The 26,158-nt window shown below is 51.0% G+C and overlaps 3 protein-coding genes across 5 annotated transcripts in view; 1 reads left to right on the forward strand and 2 right to left on the reverse strand.

The window, feature by feature from the left end:
• Positions 1-10,596, reverse strand: part of GPRIN2 (G protein regulated inducer of neurite outgrowth 2) — a gene marked incomplete at its 3' end in the record, with an annotated part of 37,293 nt that extends 26,697 nt beyond the window's left edge. The window contains exon 1 of the mRNA XM_082854226.1: positions 10,531-10,596. The remainder of the gene's footprint in view (positions 1-10,530) is intronic.
• On the forward strand, positions 7,092-14,663 carry LOC309971427 (synaptotagmin-15-like; the record flags this gene model as incomplete). The annotated part of the gene is given in 9 exon segments (XM_082854422.1): positions 7,092-7,098; positions 7,961-8,153; positions 8,717-8,859; positions 9,808-9,869; positions 9,873-10,103; positions 11,578-11,748; positions 12,357-12,480; positions 13,434-13,613; positions 14,521-14,663. Coding segments are annotated over 9 exon segments (1,254 nt in total).
• An 8,599-nt stretch (positions 14,664-23,262) lies between these two features.
• SHLD2 (shieldin complex subunit 2) overlaps positions 23,263-26,158 on the reverse strand; it is a 103,572-nt gene continuing 100,676 nt past the window's right edge. For all 3 annotated transcript variants that reach the window (XM_082854223.1, XM_082854221.1, XM_082854222.1), the window contains one exon: positions 23,263-23,538. In XM_082854223.1, the coding sequence (XP_082710349.1) occupies positions 23,345-23,538 (194 nt within the window). In that variant the 3' untranslated portion in view covers positions 23,263-23,344. The remainder of the gene's footprint in view (positions 23,539-26,158) is intronic.

Genomic DNA, 26,158 nt, shown 5'->3' on the forward strand with positions numbered 1-26,158 from the left:
CTTGCATGGGCCCTTCAGTGGGTCAGTGGGGAGGAAGGAATGAGGAGGGCCAGGTGTCAGGTCCAGCTCCACCACTTACTGGGTGGGCCATGGAACCTCTTTGATTTGGTTTCCTCGTCTGAAAAGGTGGTCCCTGCTGGACAGGCTGACACAAGGCAGGGCTCAGTGGGATCATGTACATCAAGCCTGCATCATGGGACTTCCCTGGTGGTCCAGTGGGTAAGGCTCTGCACTCCCAATGCAGGGGGCCTAGGTTCGATCCCTGGCCAGGGAACTAGATCCCGCATGCATGTCACAACTAAGAAGTACACATGCCGCAAGTAAAGATCCCACATGCCACAACAAAGATCCCACATGCCGCAACCTAAGACCTGGAGCAGCCTAAATAAATAAATTTTAAATTAAAAAAAAGCCTGCATCATGATAACCAGAACATAAGGAGCAACAAGGAAGGTGGATTTCCCTCCTGCCATCTGCTCTCATTTTCTAGTGGAAGAAGAAAGACTCAGAACTCAGTGGGCTGGCTGGACATGTAAGGGGCTTGCAGACAGAGCTGGCAAAGTAAGTGCAAGCCCCAGCAGCTGGTGTCCAGGTCAAGGAGCTCCTATCAGACCCCGAAGGGTGAGCCCAAGATGTGTGAGCCATGGACAATGGTGGCAGAAGCCAGGAAGCAGCTCAGCCTGAGGGCACAAGCTCTTCATCCACCATTCAGCACAGCCTTGGCCGGGAGGTGGATATTGGGAACGCTGAGATAAATAAGACATGGCCCTCTGCCTTCATGGAGGTTCTGGTCTGCCAGGGAGAGTGAGCTGGGGTATCAGTCACAGACACAGACTCCTATAAAGCAACATGGTAGCTGCAGGTACAGTGAGGACAAGGAAAGGGTGATGAAGGGCTTCCTGGAGGAGGAGGAGATACTAGAGTCTCATCCTGAAGGATGAGCAGTGAAGAAGGAGAGGGGGCCCCTGGATATCTCAGGCAGGGAGAGGGCAGCATAATGAAAAGGCACCTGGTGCATTGGCAGAGCTGTCAGAAGTAGTTCCACCAGTCTGGGCCCTGAGCATTGCAGAGGGACGGGGGGATATGGGGTGTCCCGGTGGGTGAGAATGGGGAGAGGAGCCTGGAAGAAATAAGCTGGGGCAGGGGTATAGGATCGAATCTAAACTACAGAGAGAAAGTTGATGAGGGGAGGCATGACGGAGACCTGGGCCAAGTTCTTGATGGTGATGGAGATGGATGGAAGAGGAAGAGGCAGGACTTGGTGACCGCTTGGGTGAAAGTGGTGGTGACTGCTTGGTTATGAGTGGTAAGGGAAGGAGGCCAGGGAGGAAGATGGCGCCCTGGGAAGGCACAGCGCAGGGCTGCGGGAGGATGGGCAGCTCTGGGCCTGGCACTTCCTGACTGGCCACAGGCATTGCCTTTTCCAGGAGTACCCACTTCCCCACCCCACACCCAGAAGGGCCCCAGGGCAGCTCAGGCCCAACTGTGGAAGTGGCTGGGTATGAATGTGTGCCATGTCCATCAGGGAGGAGTGGTCAGGCAGACAGGACAGTCGCGAGTCAGGGGGGGAGGGGTATGCTGTGGTAATGAGGGGTCATGGTGGCTGGAGGATTGCCATCTGGGGGCACATGGGCCTTGCTAGCTGCCTGGTCCCAGCTTAGGAGCAAGCTGAGAGCTCCGGGCAGCAGGAGGAAGGAGAATATAAACCATCTCTCCCAGAGGGCTGCCCAGACACTGTGCTCAGCACAACAAAAGCTCCAAAGATGTCCACTCCCTAGTTCCTGGAACCTGGGAATAGGTTACTTTGTAAGGCAAACGGGACTTTGTAAATATGATTAAGTTAAGCATCTTGAGATGCAACATCACTAATTATTAGAGAAATGCAAATCAAAACTACAATGATGGGGGCTTCCCTGGTGGCGCAGTGGTTAAGAATCCACCTGCCAATGCAGGCGACATGGGTTCAAGCCCTGGTCCGGGAAAATCCCACATGCTGCGCAGCAACTAAGCCCTTGTGTCACAACTACTGAACCTGCACTCTAGAGCCCGAGAATCACAACTACTGAAGCCCGCGCACATAGAGCCCGTGCTCCGCAACAAGAGAAGCCACCACAATGAGAAGCCTGCGCACTGCAATGAAGAGTAGCCCCCGCTTGCCACTAAAGAAAGCCCACACGCAGCAATGATGACCCAACGCAGCCAAAAATAAATTAATTAATTTAAAACCATATGGTAATTAATTACCATATGACCCAGCAATCCCACTATTGGGCATATACCCAGAGAAAACCATGATTCAAAAAGACACATGCACCCCAACGTTCATTGCAGCACTATTTACAATAGCCAGGTCCTGAAAGCAACCTAAATGCCCATTAACAGACGAATGGATAAAGAAGATGTGGTACATATATACAATGGAATATTACTCAGCCATAAAAAAGAACGAAAGTGGGTCATTTGTAGAGACATGGATGGACCTAGAGACTGTTATACAGAGTGAAGTAAGTCAGAAAGAGAAAAACAAATATCGTGTATTAACGTATATACATGGAATCTAGAAAAATGGTACAGATGAACCTGTTTGCAAGGCAAAAATAGAGACACAGACATAGAGAACAAATGTATGGACACCAAGGGGGGAAAAGGGGGATGGGATTGACATATATACGCTAATATGTATAAAATAGATATAAAATGAGAACCTGCTGTATAGCACAGGGAACTCCACTTTGCTGTATAGTAGAAACTAAAACAACATTGTAAAACAACTATTTCCCAATTTTAAAAAAAAAAAGGACCTTGAGATGGAGAGATTATCCTGGATTATCTGGGTGGGCCCCATGTAATCACAAAGGTTCTTATAAGAAAGAAGGGGACTTCCCTGGTGGTCCAGCGGTTAAGACTCCACGCTTCCACTGCAGGGGGTACAGGTTCGATCCCTGGTCAGGGAACTAAGATCCTGCAAGCCATGCAGTAAAGCCAAAAAAAAAAAGAAAGAGGGAGACAGCACCTTTGGTCAATTAATCTGTGACAAAGGAGGCAAGAATATACAATGGAGAAAAGACAGCCTCTTCAATAAGTGATGCTGGGAAAACTGGACGGGTACATGTAAAAGAATGAAATTAGAACATTCTCTAACACCATACACAAAAATAAACTCAGAATGGATCAAGGACTTAAATGTAAGGCTGGACACTATAAAACTCTTAGAGGAAAACACAGGCAGAACACCCTTTGACATTAATTGCAGCAATATCTTTGCGATCCACCTCCTAGAGTAATGAAAATAAAAACAAAAATAAACAAATGGGACCTAATTAAACTCAAAAGCTTTTGCACAGCAAAGGACACCATAAACAAAACAAAAAGACAACCCACAGAACGGGAGAAAATATTTGCAAACAAACTAACCGATGAGGGTTTAATCTCCAAAATATACAAACAGCTCATGCAGCTCTATGTCAAAAAAATAAATAAATAAACAACCCAATCAAAAATTGAGCAGAGGGCTTCCCTGGTGGCGCAGTGGTTGAGAGTCTGCCTGCCAATGCAGGGGACACGGGTTCGTGCCCCGGTCCGGGAAGATCCCACATGCCGCGGAGCGGCTGGGCCCGTGAGCCATGGTCGCTGGGCCTGCGCGTCCGGAGCCTGTACTCCGCCACGGGAGAGGCCACAACAGTGAGAGGCCTGCCTACTGCAAAAAACAAAACAAAACAAAAAAACAAAAAATTGAGCAGAAGATCTAAATAGACATTTCTCCAAAGAAGACATACAGATGGCCAAAAAGCACATGAAAAAATGCTCAACATCACTAATTATTAGAGAAATGCAAATCAAAACTATGAGGTACCACCTTACACCAGTCAGAATGGCCATCATCAAAAAGTTTACAAACAAATGCTGGAGAGAGTGTGGAGAAAAGGGAACCCTCTTATACTGTTGGTGGGAATGTAAATTGGTACAGCTACTATGGAGAATAGTATGGAGGTTCCTTAAAAAACTAAAAATAGAACTACCATATGATCTAGCAATCCCACTCCTGGGCATATATCTGGAGAAAACCATAATTCGAAAAGATACATGCACCCCCATGTTCATTGCAGCACTATTTACAATGGCCAAGACATGGAAGCAACCTAAATGTCCATTGACAGATGAATGGATAAAGAAGATGTGCTATGTATATACAATGGAATATTACTCAGCCATAAAAAAGAATGAAATAATGCCATTTGCAGCAACATGGATAGACCTAGAGATTATCATACTAAGTAAGTCAGGCAGAGAAAGACAAATATGATATCACTCATATGTGGAATCTAATTTTTTAAAAATGATATAAATAAACTTATTTACAAAATAGAAACAGACTCACAGATTTTGAAAACAAACTTATGGTTAACAAAGGGCAAATGTGGGTGGGAGGGATGAATTAGGAGCTTGGGATTAAAATACACACACTATTATATATAACATAGATAACCAACAAGGACCTACTCTATGGCACAGTGAACTCTACTTAATATTCTGTAATAACCAATATGGGAAAAGAATCTGAAAAAGAATTAATATATGTATATGTGTAACTGAATCACTTTGTTGTACACCTGAAACTAACACAACATTGTAAATCAACTATACTGCAATAAAATTTAAGAAAAAAAGAAAGAAAGGCAGAAAAAGTAGATATGTAGATGACAGGAAGTCAGAGAGATGAGAAAGTGCTGCTGCTAGCTTTGAAGATGAAGGCAGCTTCTAGAAGCTGGGAAAGGTCAGGAAATGGATTTTCGAAGGGAAGCAGCCCTGCAGGCCCATTTTAGTCTTCTGCCCTCCAGAACTGTAAGGTAGTATATTTGTGTTTTTCTTTTTCTTTTTCTTTTTTTGTTTTTGTGGTATGCGGGCCTCTCACCGTTGTGGCCTCTCCCGTTGCGGAGCACAGGCTCCGGACGCGCAGGCTCAGCGGCCATGGCTCACGGGCCCAGCTGCTCCGCGGCATGTGGGATCCTCCCAGACCCGGGGCACGAACCCGTGTCCCCTGCATCGGCAGGCGGACTCCCAACCACTGCGCCACCAGGGAAGCCCATATTTGTGTTTTTTAACCACTAAATTTGTGGTTATTTGTTACAGCAGCAACAGGAAACCAACACAGACATCCAGTTCAGACCTGAGGGGAAAGACGGGGAGGTCTGGGGCCACTAAAGCCCCATTTCCTGAGACACCGCCCCCATCTCCAGCCTGGTGAAAGCAGAGGTCAGGGCCTCAGGTCTTCCAGACACTCCGGCCAATAAGACTGGTCGCGGAGGGAGGGGAAAGGGCAGTGGGGGAAATGCCCTGCCTCTACCTAGCAGGGTGAGGGGGTGGAGTAGAATGAGAGGTCCCACTCCTCCGGGACACTTTCAGGGCCCCATCTTCTCACCACCCCACGCCCATCTAGATCCTGAAAAAGACTGACCACACTTCCTCTGCACTCTAGCGACCAAAGGCTCCCAGACAAACTCCTTCCCCTGAAGGGAGTGGGATCCCTGTTCACCACCCATCCCACCTCAGGTCATTTAGGGCTCAGGCAGGGCGGGGCCTAAGGCACACTGACAGACTGGCGGGCTCTTCACCTTGTCTACCCTGCCTCCTCCTTCCCTTGATAGGCACAGGTGTCACTTGGGAGCAAGGTCCAGGCTCAGGCTCAGGCTCTGTCTTTGGACACAACGTTCAAGACCGTGAAACAACAAGACCGACCCTCCCTCCGCCCACAAATATCTTCCTTTCCTTCCCCACTTACAGATGCTTCGAAGCCTAAGACGCTCCCACAAGAGCTCTCCGCAGGGACGCCGTGCGGGCCCTGGGAGAGTGCTCATCCTCTACGGGGTTGCACGCTGGGTGAGAGCAGGCTGCGGACCAGGAGGGCCTTTACTCCAGCCTCTCCGTCAAGGTTGCGTTCACCAGCCTCCATTGGCGTAGCCCCTGCAGTCTGACAGTAATCACTATAGAAATAGTGACAGTGGGTGGTTAGGACTCCTCGCTTCCACTGCAGGTGACACGTGTTGGATCCCTGGTCGCGGAACTAAGATCCCAAAAGCCTCACGGCTGGGCCAAAAAACAAACAAACAAACAAACAAAGGTTACTGTGGGTGCAGAGTAGGGACGAGGCCTAGGCGAAACCGCCCTCCGTCAGATAATCACAATAGAGGCTGGCACGCGCCGCGCTCCCCCAGCCTTGAGCCAGTCACCTATCTGAATACATTAGATACGTTAACCCTAGAGGGAGTACTATTATTAACCCAACTGAGCTGCGGAATCTGCGCTCTCCAACGCCTCATTGCTGTCTGTGTCTATTGAGCCGGCAAACCTGTAAACCTGGGCGCCGCCCTGCGCTCCCCCGCGGTCAGGCCGCAGCGCCGGGGCCGGACAGGCGCGGAGACTCGGCCCTGAAATCCGCGAAAGCTCCCGGGAGCAGGGGTCGGAGCTGGGCCTCAGTCTGCAGAGGATCTGCGGAAGGTGGAGGCGCATTCCTAGACGGGCACAGCGCGTGCCAAGGCCGCCAGGGGTGAAGAGCCAGGTGCGGAGCCGTCTACCAGACGCGGGCGGAGCAGGCTTTAGCTCTGCGCCCGAGAAACCTGGCCCTCGCGCCTCAGCCGCGGGGAGCCCCGGGCGCCCCGCTCCGCGCGGAGCCCTTCGGTTCCGGGAGCGCAGGGTCGGCTCCGCGCCCTTCCAGGGCCACGACCAGGGCCGGGCAGGGGCGGAGCCGCGGCCTCCGGGAGCTGGGTCCCTGCCCCCGCCGTTCTTTGCTGACCGGAGCGCAACGAGGTACTGTCCCCCGCGTCCGTCCGACGGCCCCGCTCGGCGCTTTAAAAGCCCGCCCGGCTGCATCGGCGGCGGCGGCGGGAGGCGCGACCGAGCCCCGTGTCCGCGCCCCAACGGCCGGCCAGAGCAGCCCCATGGAGGGTAAGTGCCCTCGCCTCCTCACCCGCTACCCCGGCGCCGCGCTCCGCGCCCCGGCCCCTCAGCCACCCGTTGCAGCACTTTCCCTCACCCCGCGGGCCTCTGCTGGGGCGCAGCCCTGCCTTGCCTCCCGCTCCTAGCGGGGAGCGGGGATGGAGCGTAAGTCCCGGTCCTCGCAGCTAGCTGCGGGTCAGGAGGTGTGGGTGTCTTTCCTTCTCACCACCCAACCGGGTCCTGACCCCAGAGCCTGGGAAGCCCCGCGCCCGCACGTGACCCGAAAGAGGGACCTTCCTTGCTTAGCGCAGGATCGAGGGTCCGAGCTCTCTCAGCCGGCTCAGACTGAAGCCTCCCAGGTCCGGGCAAGTGTGGGGTGCAGGTGCCGGTAGCAGAGTGCCTGTGTTTTGGTTTCTCACGCTCGCTGCTCCCATCTTCATCCACATCCCCTCCACCGCCTCCCACCGACTCCGCTAAGTGGGCTTGCTGTGAGAGAGGGCTCGGTGGAGGGAGCGGTTTTTAGAGAAAGTTACAGAATTCAAGCTACAGTCCAGCCTCTCAGCAGGTTCCAGGACCCAAAGGGTAGGGCTCTGAGTGCCCCCCAGGCCGTCATCCCTTCCCCTGCTTTCCTTAAGTGCAGGGTGCCCAGCTCACCCTCAAGCCTGAACAGGAGTCCAGGGAAGATGGCGGTTCTCATAAGAGAAGGGTTAATTTCTACGCAGGAGCACAAGGAAATGGTTCATTTCACCCAGAATCCCAAGTCCCGGGCCAGCTGCTTTCCAAGGGAAACCAGAAAGCTCTGCCCAGTGCACTAGGACCATAAGGGAGATGATATCTCCTTGAGACCCAGCAGAGCCCAGCCAGCAGCACCCCTCCCCAGCAGATACATTAAACCTGCTTCTGTGTTATCCCTGGGGTCCAACCCAGGGGCGTGGCCTTGCTGCTCAAATCCTGTCCCCAGCCTGCCAGTGGTGTGAAGGGGCGTGGCTCTCCCCAGGCATCACATCCCGGTGGTGTCTGCCCCCAGAGCAGGTGGCCCTGGTGATTGGGGGCATCCTTGGGGGACTGCTGCTACTGCTGCTGTTGATGGTGGTGAGCCGGTGTCTCTGGAAGAGGCTTTGCGCCACGTTCGCCTATGAGGAGCTGTCAGGGACCACGGCTGCCTCCAGCACACAGGGACACAAGCTCTGCCCACCGGATGCCAGGACCCAGGCGAGCAGGTGAGGCAGGATTGGGGCCTTGGGGCCAAGGGAGCTCCTGCTCTTGCTTCGGGCCCTCCCTGTGGCGTTTCCCCTGGAGCGGCGTGGGGAAGGAAAGGTCTGTTTACGGAGGGCCTCCTCTGTGCTGTCAGCAGGCCGGGAGCTATCACAAAGAAACCCCACAGTTCTCACCACAGCTGTGAGGCAGGTGTTATGAAGCCCGTTTTCCAGCTAAGGAAAGTGAGGCTCAGTGGACGTAAGTAATGGGTCCAGATAGCACAACTAGGAAGTGGCAGAAGAGGCATTCAAACCCAGGCAGGCCTACTCCGGAAGCTGTGCTCCTTCTCCAAGTCAGCACTGCTGTGGGCAGACAGAGGTGTTGCCTCTGGCTGTGTGTGTGTGTGTGTGTGTGTGTGTGTGTGTGTGTGCCCTGGTGTGGGCCCAGAAAATGGTGCTCTTGCCTCCTCCTGGCTCCTGCTGGCTTTTTTTCCTCCAGTGCCTGGCACTCAACCCCTCTGGGCTGAGCGCTCTGAGGCCACACTGTTCACTAGCCACCTACATGTCATCTCCGTGCCTCTGGACAGGCCACCAGGTGTACCATTCGTGGTGCCCCCTTCCCTCCAAAGCCAAGACTGGGTGTCCCTGAGCAGCAGAGAGTGGGCCCAGGCCCCACAGGACCCCTGCCCAGCGCCGGAGCTCCTGCCTCATGCCACCCGCAGCAATCTTGGTGAGTGTGCCCACCAGGGCCTGCCCAGGGGTCATGGTCTGCTCAGGCCAGGGCGGACCCATCTGGTTTCATGGGCCTGGCTCCAGAAAAGAGCCTGGATGGCCCTGGGGATACCAGAGTTGCCCAGGGACCACTCTTTCCAGGTGCTTGGGTTTACCAAATGCCTGCCGCACCCCAGCCTGGGCCAGATGTGGCTTCATGTGCCATTTTGGAGTTAGACCATAACTCTGGGGCTGGGGAAGGGATTATCACCCCATTTTACACATTAAAAAACTGAGGCTCCGGAGGTTAACAGTGCCTTGCCCAAGGTCACAGAGGCAGTAAGCAACAGATCTGGAATTGGAACCCTGGTGTTCCTGGGTGCAGAACCTGTGCTGTGTCCTGCTTCCGGATGATGGGTTGGCCAATGCAGAAGGCGGCATGGTGGAAGCTGGGCGCACAGCTCTCTGCTGCCTCTGTGCTCTGAAGGCCTCCCCGGAACCACCCAGTAATCAGCTGGGCCCTTCTAATTTAAAGAGGAAGAACAGGGACAACACTATATTACTGAGACACCCTCTGGACACCACAGAAAGGGGCCAGGCCAGATGCTGGGAACTGTGCCCCGCCCTGCAGGCCCTGACCTCTGGGGGTGGGGGTCGGTCACGGGAGCAGGGGTTGAATGAATATTGTGGCCTCCGCTAGGAGCCCCAGGGAGGAGCAGGCCTGGATGTAGAATGCCTTAGTGCTGAGAAGGCCTCTTGGGGGAGCTGCACTAGAGAGAGGGGCTGTGTTCAGTCTGGAGAAGAGAGCGGGGCGAATGTAGTCAGGAGAGGCCAGTGAACTGCCTGGTCAAAGCTCAGCCAGGAAGGGCTGGGCCAGGAGAGGTGTGGCAGTGGAGCCCAGAGCTTGCTGTCCCCCATGCCCCTGCCTTCCCCTGGCCTGCCAGTCCTCCCAGCCCCTGTGTTGTAGGAGACGCATGCGTGGTGGGGACCATCAATCCAGAGCTCTACAAGATCCCGGAGGACAAAAGTTAGACCCACTTCCCTGAGGGCTGCCTGGGACGGCTGTGGTTCTCTGTGGAATACCAGCAGCGGGCCGAGCGACTGCTGGTGGGCCTGATCAAGGCACAGCGGCTGCAAGCCCCCTCAGAGCCCTGTAGCCCCCTGGTGAAGCTCCACCTGCTACCGGATGAGCGGCGCTTTCTCCAGTCCAAGAACAAATGCGGAACAACCAGCCCACAGTTCGACGAGCACTTCATCTTTCAGGTACGGCCTCCGGAGCGGGCAGGGTCTGGGGCCCTCTCCCTCCTGGGAAGGACAGACATTGCGCAGGAGAGCCCCAGCCATCTGTGCTAACCACGGCTCTGCAGCCCCCAGGACCCCTGTGCCACAGGCTCTGCTTTACCCCTCCTGCCAGGTCAGGGTGTACAAGAGCCCTCACCCTTGCATGGTGGGGGAAGATGAGAGACTTGAGGGATGGGGGGTAGCAGGCTAGGCTCCTCCTGTCCAGGTTGCCTGGAGGTGAGAAACAGAAACATATTCTTGGAACACCCACTGAATGCCAGGCCCTGGCTCATGGAGCTCAAGGAGGCACCCCAAAGCCCTGGAACACGAGGAGCTCTCTGGCAAGGTTATCCACGGAAGGCGGAGGCGGAGACCCCCCAGGCCCCTTGGGGTGGGGGCAGGAACTCACCTGTCCCGTCAGAAGCCAGAGCAGGACCTGAGAGCCATCTTACGACAGGTGGCGCCTTGGCAGCATGGTGGGCGGATGCGCTCAGGGTCTGGAGGTGCTGAGGCTGCCGGGGCACTGAGCCAAGCTCACGGCGGCCTGGGAGCCTCAGCAGGTGACTGGGGCCCTTACGGGAAGCCAGCAATCAAGAGCTGCCGGGAGGCCCGGGACAAACATTTTTAAGAGCAGGGCAGCAGGCTGGCCGGCAAGGTACGGAGAGGCCAGTCTGCATCTGGCAAGAGTGTGACTCCTGCCTTCTTCCGGGGCTGAGCACTGAGAAGAGGGGTGGCACGCGGCCCAGCCCCTGGCTGTCCTGCTGGTGCCGAGGCTGTGAGAATTCACAGGTGAACCTGCTCCTCTTAGGACATCCGGATCCAAGGTGGGGAGGCTTGAATCAGCCGCACGTCGTGCTTGCGTAGTTACACCCATCACTTCCCTGCCCTGTCCCTGCACCGACTTGCTCCTGGCCTCTCTGTGCTTTACGGGGGAAGGGGAAGGGGAAGGAGAAGAAGAAGAGAAGAAAATCACTATTAATTAACCATCTGCCATTCGTGGTTTTATAACCCAGAGAGTAAGAAACATGATCCCATTTTACAGGTGAGGAGACTGAGTCTCAGGGAGAGGGCTGTTCAGGTGCCCAACTCAGGTAGCAGAGACAGGCGGGTTCCCTGGGCTCCAGTGCGGGGGCCTCTTACACGGTTATGTGTAGGCAAATCATTGGATGCCCTGTTAAATGTAGATTCTGCTTCACGGGTCTGGGTGGAGCCTAAGGTCCTGCACTTCTGAGGTCCAGGGGGTGGTGTGTGCTGCTGGTCCTTGGAGCACACCCTGCCACCTCCCCGGGATACTGGCCCAACGGCAGTGAAGGGTCCCCTGAGGATGCCTGGGTTTGGGGTGCACAGGTCCCTGGTTGAGACACCCCTCATGGAAGGATCCTGTATCCAGAACATACCACGCCATCCCATCCCCTGACTCCACACCTGAGCCCAGCTGGGCCCTCATTTCCCTCAGGTGCCCAGCAAGAGTGTCACCCAGAGGGTGCTGAGGTTCACGGTGTACCACGTGGACAGGCAGAGGAAGCACCAGCTCCTGGGCCAGGTGCTGTTCCCCCTGAAGACGGAGACCCTGGCGGGCGACTGTCGGCGCGTCATCTGGAGAGACCTGGAGGCTGAGAGCCTGGAGGTAAAGGTCAGGGTCACCAGACATATGCCACCATGTGTCAGACTACCGTGGACAGCCAGCAGGTGTGGCCCAGCACCTGCTGGCCAGTGTCAGCCCTCAGCATACTGCCCACCACCCCTACAAGCGTGACTCAGCATGGTGGGCCCGGGCCGGAGCTGCGTGGGACAAGGAGGGTGTGTGGAGCCTGGGCAGGGAGGGGTGCCTGAGCCTCTTTTGCCCTGGAGGTCAGATTACCTGGAGCATCCTGAAAAATCCACGTTTGGATTCCCATCCAGATCAGACAGCTGTGAAAGATGACACCCCAAACGGACCAGCCAAGGAAACTACCTACCCTTCCCCCAACCCCCAGTGAGGGTCCGGGTGGCTCAGAATAGGCCTTGGAATACCCCAGACCCGGGTTTGAATCCTCAGCTCTGGTCCTTACTACTGTGTGATCTTCAGCGTGCCCCTTCAACTCCCCATCTGTAAAATGGTGGGTGGGCTTCCAGGAGGGAGTGTGGCTATGTCACGGAGTACCCAGGGCCTGCCTGCTGGGAGGAAGGAGGAGGGCATGGGGGCCTCCAGTACCTACCAGGGTGACAGGGGTGCTTTCCTCTCGGCCTCTCCAGCCTCCCTCCAAGTTTGGCGACCTCCAGTTCTGCCTCAGCTACAACGACTGCCTGAACCGCCTCACGGTGATCGTGCTGCGAGCCAAGGGCCTCCGACTCCTCCAGGATGACACGAGCTTTGTCAGTAAGCCTTCGCCCTGGGGCAGGGCCCACCCCGTGAGCTTAGGACCCTCACCCCCGCCGTCCAGCTTCTGCTCGCATGTGCTGCCGGGAGCATCACTGCCTCCCGAGCCACGCCCTCCCGCTCTGCGCGGCTGTGGCGTGAGAAGCTGCTTCCTTATGTGAATCCCAGGGCTGCGTCTCCTTGGCCTCCATCAAGACCCCTAAGACACCTGAGACCAAGTTTGCCCCTCCCTTTTCGCAAAGCGGTGTCTTGGCTCCTTGCCTGCGCTGCCTGACTCCGCCCCTGCCCTTCTGCGAAGGTTCCAGTTCCTCCAGGAAGAGGCCCTGAGCCCCCCTGCCCCGGGAGCTGGGAGCTGGCACCCCTGCGTGCAGAGCTGGTCACTCAACTGGAGCCTGGGAGCTGGGGGCACAGGAGCCCTGCTCGGGCTCACCCCGCATGTCCCGCCCCACTGTGAACCCCCCCAGCCACACAGTGTCTGCCCCCATGCGTCTCTGCCTCTGGCTCACTGTAAGCAAGCTGGCATTCAACCCTCCACTGCAGATCCAAAACCCATCTAAGCCTCCCCCCCAAAAAACTTGGCCTCTGAAGGAGAAGGTGTTTAGGGGCCCCAGGAGGCCTGAGCACCCGGCAGGCAGGACCTGCCCCCTGTGGGGAGGGATGGGAGTGTGGTGCTAGGTTCCAGGAACAAAGCCCAGCCTGGCCGTGGGTGCGTTCCGGAGACAGAGAGGAGAGAAGAGGAAGGGAGCCGAGCGTTTCCTCGGCTGCAGGCAGTACACTAATCAACCCCGTAATCAACCCCGCTTCCTCTCGTAACGCCCTTTGGCTGCAGCAGCTGTGAGTAATGGGGTCCTGGCGCCCAGGCGGGGCATGTGCCCTCCCAGCCGGACCTCCCACAGGCTGGAGGCTGGGCCCCTGCTCGCCCCTCCTAGCCTGCGGTCTGCACTGCCCCCCAGGTGTGCTTGTCAAGGTGTCTCTGATGAACCACAACAAGTTCGTCAAGTGCAAGAAGACTTCGGCTGTGCTGGGCTCCGCCAACCCTGTGTACAGCGAGACCTTCAGCTTCAAGGCCGACCCTGCCGAGCTGGACACGGCGAGCCTCAGCCTGGCAGTGCTGCAGAGGGCCGAAGGGGACAGTAAGGCTGCTCCCTTAACCTCAGGCCGTGGGGGCAATGCTGTGCATGCAGGAAGCACGGACCCTTTGGAGGGAGCTGCATGGTTTCTGTTCCCCGCCTAAGGAAACTAGCGCTCAGAGAGACTGAGATAGTTGCCCAAGAACGCGGAGCTTGCTAGTGAGGGAGCTGGGATTCACACCCAGCTTTGCTCGGGTTTGATTGTCCATAGCGCCCTAGAAAGAGGTTAAAGGAAGGCCTCTGCTACCGCCTCCTGGAGCAGATCACCAGAGAGGCTGGGAGACGGCACAGCTACGTGCCACCAGCCCAACGACCTGGTGCCGTGGGTCTCTATGTGCCCTTGTGTTGCCTCACGCCTTCTGTACAAGTCTTGAGGGTCCTGGGTCAGGTTCAGTGTGGATGAGAGGGTGGAGTTATCCCAGGCTGCTCTCCCATACTGCCCCCCACCCCAGTGTCCACTGTCACTGAGGCAGAGCTGTCGGGCCAGCTGGTCTCATGGGCCAGAGCTCAAGCCCCTTCTCCACTGTGGTAGTTGGTGGGTGAAAATCATTGTTGGATACTCGCCCTGAATATACAGCAGGCTGATGGAAGAGGGCTTCCTTCTGGAGGGGCCCCTTCCTCCCTCGGCTCTTTGATGTGAGGCAGATTTGACGGCCCACCGGGAGGGTGGGGGCAGAGTGGGTGCCCCAACGGAAAGGCAGGCTCTCCACCTGGGCTCCCTTCCCCTGCCAGCTGCCACTCCAGATCAAAGTCAAGACCTCTTTGGAGGCTGTTAAAGAGGGAGGGGGCTGGCTACTTCCTTCGAGGGGAGGAGTGAGAGAGAGAGAGGGAAGGCACTGGGGATGGCTGAGGTCATGTGGCTTCTGGGCTCCAGAGAATGACAGTGTTCTCCCGCCCCGCCCCCCCGCAGGGAGCCGCGAGTTGGGCCAGGTGGTGGTGGGCCCCTACATGTACGCCCGAGGCAAAGAGCTGGAGCACTGGAACGAGATGCTTAGCAAACCCAAGGAGCTGGTGAGGCGCTGGCACGCGCTCTGCCGCACCACTGAGCCCTGACCCCGGCAGGGACCTTGGGTCTGCTCCAGGAGCCCTATCTCCCCACAGCCAGGCCTGACAGCCACAGGCCTGGAAGCCGCATCCAGCATTCTCACTGGGCTGCAGGACCAGCCCGAGCCGGGGGATCACGAGTGCCGATGTGCAGGAGAGAAGAGACGACAAGAGAGCCCCTGCCAGGACAGTGTTGCGGCCGCTGGGTTACATCTCACCAGCACGAGAGGCCCTCCTGACTCATTCCATCCTTCTTTACCCGTGGGGCTGCCTGGGCTTGGAATCCTGGCTCCTGGTCATCCCAGTCTCGAATTGGACCGGAATCTCAGGCATGGGGAAGAAATACTCTCTAGAGTGAAAGCATAGCTGTGCACGTTGCATGGAGTGCCAGGGAAACTTGGAAAACTGATGATGTGTTGATGCTCAGCCTCCACTTTTTTCCTCTGTGGTTTCTCTGCCTTCTGCCTGGTGGAGAAAATGAACTGCCCAAAGCATTTATTTCGGTTGGTCCACAATGAATAGCACAATCTGAGAAACTGGATCAGCATGTAGGTGCGGAACAGTCCCCAGGATGCCTGGGCAGCAGGGCTTGGGAGAAAAGGCTCCTGGGGATCGCGACTCACTCGCTTCACACCTGCAGGAGAAAGCAGCCCACCCAGGTACCAAGTGGTGGACGGGTTCTGGGCGTCCGCTGCTGGGGCTCTCACTTTGGGCATGAAATGGTGAAAGCATGTGGCCAAAGCATAGCCCATAGGGCTGAAAGCTTTTCCCGTAAGCCTAGCAATTCCACTATGATTATTGTGTTGTGGTAGGTGTCGGTGTAAACTTCATTAAGATGGAAGTTCCCTCAACTTCCCGTGAAGATGTACTCAAGGTCACCGGCAGCCCTTGTGCTTGTCACTGTTACTTATCAGACAGTTTGTATTTTCACCCAAATGCTACTAAACTTGCAGATTCAAGCCTCGTTACTGTGTAATTCGAACAACACTTAAAACAGAATCTTCTCTTTTCTTAGGCAGTGAAGCAACTTCTGCAAAAGCAAGTAGTGAATGTTGACGTCGGTTTGTGCCTCTTTGACTTCCCCTCCATTGTCTGCCAATGCACAAATATAAGCTTTGCTGGTGGTGGTCCATACGCGCAGAATACCTTGTGTTTGCTTTTCCTCACTTATTTCACGGGTACATTTTTAATGTAGTCCACGCTCCAGGAATTTCTAATAGTGCTGTAGCACACACATAATAGGCATTCTCTGTTTGTATATTCTCTGTGTGTATAGCCAGCTACTAAAATGGAACTGTTCCCCTTTCACCTGGGGTCATGAAACCACAGGTGCCAACCACCTCCACATTTCAAGGGGAGGTTCATGGCTGTCAGTGACCTTTCCAGGCCCACTTGGAAAAGTTGGTAAGTTTTCCCTTTGCAGGACAGAATGGACGGGTATGGCCTACTCACGGTTGAAAAATCTCAATGGCAAGAGACAGGCAGGCTCTCTGCTCTGATGGGGAGGTGGGGGTGATATACTGGACTGGCCCCCTTCTACAGATGCAGTCAGGGTAAAAAATACACAAGTGCCTCCGTAGACCAGAGACGACAGCCAGCCTGGGCTATCTCGATACTGTCCACAAGGTGACCCCAGCAGCATGAAGCCCTTGGCATTTCCATAAATCATTTAGAACCAGCTTCTCAATTTCCACACCAAAAAAGTGCTAGAATTTGGCTGGATTCTTCATGGAGTATATAGATCAGTTTGGTGGCCATTTGGTATCTTTACAATGTTGAATCTTCAACCCATTAACATGGTGTATCCCTCTATTTCTTTAAGTCTTTTGCAAGTTTCCTTAAACATGTTTCATGGTTTTCAGGAACGTGTTTTTGCACCTCTTTTCTTGGATTTATTCTTAGGTGTTTTATATTTGTTTGTTTCCAATATAGAGAGATTCTATTGATTTTTGTATGTTGACTTTGTACCTAGTGAGTGACCTTGCTCAAGTCACTTGTAATAGTTTGTCTGTGGATTCTTTGTACTTTCTTTGTATATAGTCATGGCCTCTGTGAATGGTAGTTTTACTTCTTCCTCACCAATCTTTATGCCTTCTTTATCTCTTGCCAAATTGCAGTGGCTGGGTAACTGGACAAGAAAAGGAAATAAAAGGCATCCAGGTCATGAAGGAAGAAGTAAAACTATATTTATTTGCAGATGACATGGTTTTGTATATAGAGAATCCTAAGAAATCCACCAAAAACTTTTGTGAATATAGAATTCTAGGTTGACATTTCCTTTTCTTTCAACGGCTTTAAAATGTTATTCACATTTCAGAACTTCTTTTTCTTTTCTTTCTTTTTTTTTTTTTTTTTGGCCACGCAGCATCCCTTCCACGATCTTAGCTCCCAGAATGGGGAATGAACCTGGGCCACCGCAGTGAAAGTGCCAAGTCCTAACCACTGGACCGCCATGGAATTCCCTAGAATTTCTTTTTTGTGTCTCCCTTTTATCTGACATCTTGGCCCCTCCAGCCCCAGCTGCCTTGGCAACCCCAATCTCCAGTGTCTTGTCTCTCCAGCTGCAGAGTGCTGCCTTTTCTGCCTCTTAGCCATGGCCCTCTGTCCAAATGCTCAGCCTCTTAACTAGAATCAGCAAGTTTCCTGAAGGGAAAAGTGGCTCACAGCACGTCAGCTCATCTCCTTGTGTTTTCCTCCTTCTGAGATCGTGGTCCACCAAATGCTTGTCAACTTGGCAGCTCTTCAGCAAAGAAGTTTTCTGTATTTGGTTCAGGTTTTCTAGTTGTTCTCAGCAATGAACATAACTCTGACTCAAGCAGAAAAATAATTATTTTCTAAGAATTCTTCTCCCAGAAAAAGAATTCTTAGCAAAGAGTGATTTTATACAGGGAATTTGATGACACAAGTTACACAGCCTTCTTGGGAGGCTGATGAAGCTAAAAGGAGAAAAGTTGCTTGTATCAGTTGGCTATTTTTGGAATAATGGTGCATAACAAACAATCTCAACATCTCGGTGTTATACTAAAATGAGCATTTATTTCTCACACATCTATGGGTCAGCTGAGTGTGGGCTGATCTAGGTTAGGCAACTCACTTTCAAGCTGTGGGTCTGGCCAGGCTTGGGTCCTCATCCAGGCCTGCTCCATGTTTGTTCATTCTGAGCTCCAGCTGAAGGGGCAGCAGCTACCCAGGGAAAGCTTTTCTCATGGGGAAGGCAGAAGAAGGGCAAACACATTTCTGCCCTGTGCTTGTGTTGTGTCACCTAATATCCCATCGGCTGAAGTAAGTCATGTGGCCAAGTTCAAAATCAAGGGGCAGGGAGGTAAACTACACTTTTTGTGAGAGGAACTGCAAAGCACCATAGCAATGGATACAGCTACAGGGGGGGGTTAAGGATTGCGGTGATAACTCAGTGCACCATACTGATGTTCCCTAGAAATGGGGAAAGCCAGGCCCTGTGCTTGGCTGTGCAGGTGCAGTCCCTGAGGAGGAGACCTCCCTGCCTCGTAGCTGCTGCCAGGTCTCAAAGCCATTGCTGCCTATTTGGTATCCCATAATGACGACTGGGCAGAATTTGCACAAATTCTTTGCTCAAATTACTGCAAGAGCCTTGAGCATCCTGCTGTCATAAATGTCACAGTCAAAGGGAGAAAAGGATGAATTTTTACCTTCTTTCCACCCTCTAGCTTCACCTGAGTGTCTCACATTTGGTAAACTCATCCTGGAACCCTGTTCGTAAGTGTCAGGAAGCATAATTTCCAGACTTCCATTTCCAAAAAATGTAATAAGACCTTTAAAGGGGATGGGGAGGGGGCTGTGTGCCAACCCACACTCTGGGGCAAACCTGAGTCACAGGAACCTGCAGAGAAAGGAGGCTCTTGAAGAACCCTCGTGAGTACTCTAGCTCATGACTGGTCATGTTAGAACCTCTCCTGCCCCTTAGGTGGCCTTCCCATACCCCCTCCCTGCCCCTGTGTGGATGATCAGAAATCCCTGTTAGGAAGTTGGGAAAAGAGGGGTGGGAGCACAAATTGGAGAAACAGGAAAACAGTGCTCCAAGCCGATCTTCTGCTGTGGCCTGCTATAGGCATGAGCCCAGGTCAGGGCAGGAGTGAGGGGGAGGCGTACACTTTAAATGAAGTTGGAGATAACTAATGAGAACCTACTGTATAGCACAGGAAACTCTACTTAATGCTCTGTGGTGACCTAAATGGAAAGGAAATCCCCAAAAAGAGGGGATATATGTATATGTATAGCTGATTCACTTTGCTGTACAGTAGAAACTAACACAACATTGTAAAGCAACTATACACCAATAAAAAATTTAAAATAAAAATAAAAAAATAAATGAAGTTGGAGGTTTGGATCACTGCATGACTGGACATTTCAAGTGCTGAACATAACCTGTTTTTGCAAGTAGAAGTTATAGGAAAAATTTATTGTTACATAAGAGTGCTCAAAAAAGTCATGGGACTTGCCCTAGATTTTATCCAAATGGCAGGGAGAAGCTACCTGCCAAGCAGGTTTGAATGGATGACTGGGGGAAAAAAGGATCAAGTATTTTGCTGATTACATTCTATAAGGCCGGATCTTTCAACAAAATGGATACATTTCTTAATTGAATTTGTTTGTTTGTTTGTTTGGCGGTACGCGGGCCTCTCACTGTTGTGGCCTCTCCGCGCAGGCTCAGCGGCCATGGCTCACGGACCCAGCCGCTCCGTGGCACGTGGGATCCTCCCGGACTGGGGCACGAACCCGCGTCCCCTGCACCGTCAGGCGGACTCCCAACCACCGCACCACCAGGGAAGCCCCTTAATTGAATTTAATATGCCTTTATGAAGACAGATTGGAATATCTACTTATTATGGGGTTTTTCCCCTAATTTTCAAGTATGGAATTATTTGCTCAGATCACTCTTCCCCTCTCAATTTCAGAGTTGGGTTTCTCAGACTGGAATGACTGTCAACGTGGGGAGAAAGGCACTAGCTCTGAGGAACTGTACTAGGTCATTGCACATCATCAGCTTGTTAAACTCCACAGCAGTCCAGGAGAAACTGCCCCACACTTAGAAGTGAGGAAAGTACACATCAGGGAGGAGATGCCATCTCTCAGGCCCCAGAACTAGGAAGTGGTGAAGCTGGAATTTGAATCAGACTCCAGATGTCTAAAAATGGTGTCGTTATCACATATAGCCAGAGAAACCTCAAAAAAGCGACGGTGTAGTGCCCAAACAGTCCCACAGCCTGGGACCCTTTAAAGGACTTTTAAGGGCCTATTGGATAGAGCCGCTTCTGTTTGTGCGCCTTTGGTGGCTGTGCATTTCTCCGCATTTCATCCTCCCTTTTTCCCCTCTTCCCTCCCTCCCGCCCTCCATTCTTTCCTCTTTCCTTTCTTTCACTCCTGTCTGTATAAATTATCTGTTCATCTCCACTGATGAAGTATAATCCAGCAAGTGACCAGATTTGATTTCTATCTGTCCTTTGGTAATTTGTTTTTACCGGTTTGCTGATTGACAAATCTGATAGGACAAACGCAGGGAGTAGATGATGGGTGGGTGGCACACCGGTGCAGACCGGATAGGGGGCTGGAGCTGGTGGCCTCCTTGTCAGGAGGGCTATGGGAACATGATTGACGGGCCAGGCCGGCCGCATGCTGGTGGAGGGACCGGCGGCGTCCAGGGAATGTGGCCGGAGCAGAGCGCCACCCGGTCGGTGTCCTCGCACTCAAATCTGGACTGATGCGCGGCTACTGAAACAGCAAGAAAAGCGCCTGCCTCCCTCAATGTATCTCTAGCGCCCTCTACTGTTTAGCATCACACTCACTGCGAAGGAGAGACGCTTAAGGGAATTCCGTCTGCAGAGCATATATTGAAGGACGAATTTGGAGCTGATTCCGGAGGTGAAAAGCTGGAAAAAGGACCTCAGTTCTTGTTTTCTTTGAAGAATTTAGCAAAGAGACCAAGAATGTGAAAAAGATAAAAGCTTTTATTAGAAGCAAAATACGTGTGGAAGAGGCAGTGTATGTGTGGAAAAAACAAAATACGTTTGGAGGAGCACACAGTCGGGCTCAGAGTGAGTTGCACGCAATAGGGGCAACTTAGGTTGCTTATATAGGGTCAGTTTTCTGGGTTTTGGTTTTGGCCAATCGTCTCCATATTTGGCCCTGGTGTGGGGCACATCACTCAGCCAAGATGGGTTCCAGCAGGCATCTTCTCCCTCTTGTCCTTCCCCTAAACTGAGGGCCTTCTCTGAGCTTGTGTCAGGCCAGGAAATCCACAAGAACGCGCCCAATCAGGGCCCACTGCTCCTGCTGGTATCCCATCTCAAAACGTTGGCAGGAGATCAGCTGCAGCTGCTCAGCCTGGGGCCCGTCTCCTACCTCAGAGCTGCGAGGCAATTGCTCACTGGTAAACCAGCCCTCCCAGAATCTTCCCTTGCACCCGCTCCCAAAGACCACCTTCCCCTCTCCCACCAAAATAGCCACTAACCTGATTTTTTTAACCACTTTATACCCATTAGAATGGCTAAAATGAAAATGATTGGCACCCCCAGTTGTTGGCAAGGATGTAAAACTGGAATCCTCATACATGTCTGGTGAGTGTGTAAAACTGTGCAGTCTTGGAAACTGTGCACTGACAGTGTCTTATAAAGTTAAATATACACCTATCCCACAAACCAGCAATCTCAATAGGCATTTACCACACGCCCCCAGCTTCAAGATGAAAACATACATCCACAGGAAGACTTGTTTATAGCCACACATCTATAGGTATTCATAACAGTCAAAAACTGAAAGTGAACTTTCATAGGAAAATGGATAATGTAATATATTCATAAAATTGGTGTATTCCTTGGCAATAAAAAGAATAAACTATTGAGTCACATAAAAACTTGGGTTAATCTCAAAAATGTTGTGTGAAAAAAGCAAGTCACCAAGGAATATAAGCTATATGATTTCATTTATATGAAGTTCAAGAACAGGTCACATTAACCTATGGTAATTGAAATCAGAACAGTGGTTTCCTGTCATGAGTGGCAGGGGACTAACTGGAGGTGGAAATGAGAAATTTTTAGAATGATGGAAATGTTCTAAATCTTAATTGGGGTATTGGTTACATGAATGTATTTTTTTTTCTGTATTTGGGAAGTGATGTTTTTATTATTTTTTATTTTTTTTTGGCCACACTGCACGGGTTGCGGGATCTTAGTTCCCCAACCAGGGGTCGAACCCATGCCCCCTGCAGTGGAAGTGCAGAGTCTTAACCACTGGACTGCCAGGGAATTCCCAGTGATCTTTTTTAATATAGGGAATTTATATTCTTTAGAAGTTAGGGACATTTTCCTAGTAATTCCATCAAGTAAAAATAAAGAATAAAGTAAAACTAGGATTTCCCACCCAGGGGAATCACTACACAATTTTGGTAAGATTCTTCCAGACAGTATGTTCACAGTGCTGCATACATTGTACTATACACGTATGCAAATAAGGACAATTCCTTAGCTTGTCTAGTATCTGATTATGCAGACAATTTGCTGACCTGCTATCTGAGCTTATCTGAGCACGGAGTGAAGTGAATCAGAGATACCAGGATGGAGAGAGGAGTTACCATTTGGAGGGAGTTGTGGAGTGGAAGAGATCAGGCAGGAGCTTGATCTCCCATGACAAGAAATTGTCATATACTATATAAAAAGGTTTTGTTGGGAACTACAGACCCTTCTCCACAGAAAAAGGTACTTTTGTGTGTGTGCACTCTCATACAATCATTTTTGTATATGGTTTTGAGGAGAATCACAAAACTCCTGAGGTTCCTTTTTAGGGAAGCCAAGTTAAAAACAAAAAAAAGCCTGAATTAGAGAAAACAATTTCAATGAACCAAAAGAATTTTTAAAAACACACCTAGTAAAATAAACTTGTTCATTTTATCATGGATTTAGTTATGTTCATACAATATGATTAATCTAGTAATCCTCCAAACTTCCAGGTTAAGTACCGCTCCCTATTTCCTCATTGGTGACTACCCTTCTCTACGAGCTGCTGCTACAGTCGTAATGAGAGAACCAACTGCAAAGTGTCTGCTGGCAAGCAAATTCAGTGAGGCACTCAAATCCTAGAAATGAACAATGTGACTCTCTGCCTCCCCTGATAAAGAGTTGAAACATGACCATGTTTCCTACATTTTCAATGCCTCTTTATCGAAAGACATGCTCGTCTGGAACTTGTCTAAACGTAGGCTTATATGAACTAATCCATAGTCATGTATAGTTATAATCAAGGAAATCATGTCATGTCTATGGTTTATTAATGTAGGTGTAAGGAAAGCACTTAGAGTTTGTGACCATAGCAGAAAAGCAATTCCTGCGGAAACGCCTCAGGTCCGCGTCCTAGTACTTAGGAGAGTGCCTGGAATGGAGCAGGGACTAAATGGACAGAGCCTTTCATCCTGATGAAATGCTGCGTGTTGCCTTCATTGCTAGATCATTTTTCTAGAAGCAAGAAAGGGAAAGGCCAAAAAACAAAAACCTCAAAGAATTTTCTTAGGGAAAAAAAAGTTTTAATTAATATCTTTAACACAACTCTCTTTAAAAAATATACTTATTTTAAAACCCTGAGCAAAAGCCCTGTCATTCATTTCAAAAGACAAATCATTTCAGTGCTCTTCCTTTAAGTGCCTGCAGTTCCTTCCTCTGGTCTCAGAGAAGGGCATGGACCCTCCTGTCGTCAGGATAAAAATCCAGGAGGGAGAAATCCTGTTGTAGCGGGTAGCTGTTTTCATCTAACACAAAGAGGCTCTGCACCTTCAGGACACAAGGTGCCCCACTGCCCGCCAGCAAGGCATGGAGCAGGTCTGCGGCGACCAGGTTGTAGGTGACGTCTGAGGGAGGGGCTGAGGAAGAGGAAACATGAAGTGCTCTTAGCATCCCTTCCCGGAGTGTGGACATGCTCACATTGAAGGGTTCATTGTTTCCCTTGGTTTCTCAAGTCCCAAACCCACTGTAAATGTCTCTTTCTACCCCCTCTCTTTCTAGTCACAGGTTACTCTAGAATGATGAGGCACAATTCCTGCTGATCTGGAGAGAAGGCACAAGTAATGCACTGTTCAGACTATGGTGTTTCCTGTTATGGTACAGCCCCTGGCTTCTTCAAACAATCGAGGGAAGAACTGAGATTAATCTTTTCCTAAATTAAGGCTGAAACAAAAAGGGCATGTCCATATCAGAAAAGTACTCTTATATTTATCTAGTCTATAGCTCTTATCACAGTTACAAATACACATATTTATTGTTTATATAACAGGACTCTAAGTTGGTTACTTAATATCAAATCTTGATAATATATACAAATACTAAGATTATAGGTGGATATGTCTTTGTATTCTGCATTTGTCCTATAGGCTTCCTCTCATTTTTTGAGGACATCCCATCAAGTCATTAGCAAGTTGCTCAACACTAGACAGACAAGGCACCACTGACTATGCTCAGACTCTACTGGTTCCCTGACCAACACCACCAGCCTTTCTTGGATTGAGTCTACAGACTCCTGGAGGGCCCATACACATTCCTGGAGGTGTGAGAATTCTGTACAGCACTTAAAATTTTTGAATTTTCACTTTAATAAGCTAAAAAAAAAATCAAGGTTAGTGATAACCTGAATGATCTGATGAACACTTTATAACGGTGCCCACGTCTTCACTTATGGATACGATTTAATTAATGCCAAGAAGGAGGACTTTAATTGTCTCAGGACTGGGCAAAACACAGGGCTATACTGTATGTGAGAACGATGCTGCTCTGAGAAATGAAGACTAACTGCCATTGTGCAAAAAATGAAAAGACAAGACTGAAAATAAACAAAGAGCAATGAGAAAAGGCATGAAAACAGTGGAAAGAATGAAAATTAATAAAGAAAGTGAAGTTAAAAAACAGAGACTTCCGATTAGGAAGTAGAATACTGGGAAGAGTGTGTCTCCTACCCTAACAATTATTAGAAAAAGCTGAATAAACTACAAAATCACAATCTTCTGGGACCTATAAGTGAGCCAAGGTTGTACGGCTGCCAAGAAGACTGCAGTGTAAGGAGAGACAGGACAGGAGCACGGGTTTACGTGGGGCCGAGCTCAGAAAGAAGACAGTCCACCAAACAAGCAAGAATGAAGAATGTGCTTAAAGTTTCCATGAACTGCTAAAAGCCAAGCGTGGACCAGCGTCAAAGACAAGGGGGCACGTGCTCTTCTCATCTTCACCAGGTACTCACAAGGCTGGATGCAGGGCAAGACATCAGAGAAAGCTTCCAGCTATGGTGAAGGCCTGGGAAAGGGGAGAAGCTGCCAGGAGGAAAAGCACAAAACACCACTCAGGACGGCTCCCTTAAGGAACAAAAGCCTTAAACTGCTGGAGGAAGACCTCAAGTCCTACTGCCCCAAGACACAGATGGTGAGGATGAAGATGGAGGAAAGGTGAAAGGAAAATCCCTCTATCCCTGGGGGAGGGGCAGAAAACCACCCTGGATCAAGACCATTAGCGGTGCCCTGCTGCTGAGAGAGGGGCAGGACCACACAAAGATACCCACCAAGGACACGAGGCAGAGCTTGGCTGACTTGGCAGGAGGGGCAGGGTCACTGAGAAAGCACCACATCCAAGACCCAGACACGCAGAGCCTGTGGAAGACTAAGCCTGGACCAGAATCAAAGAGAATCACTCCTGCCCTTCCCTCCAGGCTGGGATGCACCAAATGACAACGAATAGAGGCTGTACAGCCTGGGGAGGTATAAGCACATGAAGAGAAACTCTCTCTGAGGCCCAGGTACAGAGTGAAGGGTTAAAGCTGACTGGTGAAGCAGGAATATTAGGGAAAACTCTGGAGAACCACTCCCCACCACGAGCATACACAATGCTAGATAACTGGAAGCCAGTGGTGACCGGAAGGTAACCAGAACCAAAAAAACTCAAATCCGACTCATGGTCTGACAAGATTAACTACTCTGCCCACCCCCAACTCCCAGTAAAGGTCTAGGAAAACAGGCATGCCCACTTCAGGTACAAATACTATTTACCTCAGTCTGTATTGTTCTATATGCAATGTTCAGCAAAAATGAAAGCCAGAAAAAATAATCCACTATTAACAGACAGAGCAATCAATTGCACCAGATTAACTCAACTACTTAGAGAGTCTAAGACTAATGAGAAAAGGATGGAGTTTGAGCATGTGACAAATGGGTCATCTTCACTTTGTTGTTAGCCACTGACTAGACCTATCATCAGAGCTGAAGATCCTACATATCCACACCACTGACACTGGACAATCTTTATATGTTTATATAGTGTCGCACATTCATTTACTTAACTATTATAAAACTAAGGTCCTGGTGTTGGACACCAGGTAGGTCCTTGCTGATTATCTATTTTATATATAGTAGTGTGTATAGTCTTGTGTTTCACTTAAGCTTATATACTGACAAAAAAACCCTCTTAATTTACAGTATAGTGTTCCTTCTGTTCCAATATACT

Source organism: Leucopleurus acutus (genome assembly GCF_964270905.1).
Source record: "Leucopleurus acutus genome assembly, chromosome: 14".
NCBI lineage: Eukaryota > Metazoa > Chordata > Mammalia > Artiodactyla > Delphinidae > Leucopleurus > Leucopleurus acutus.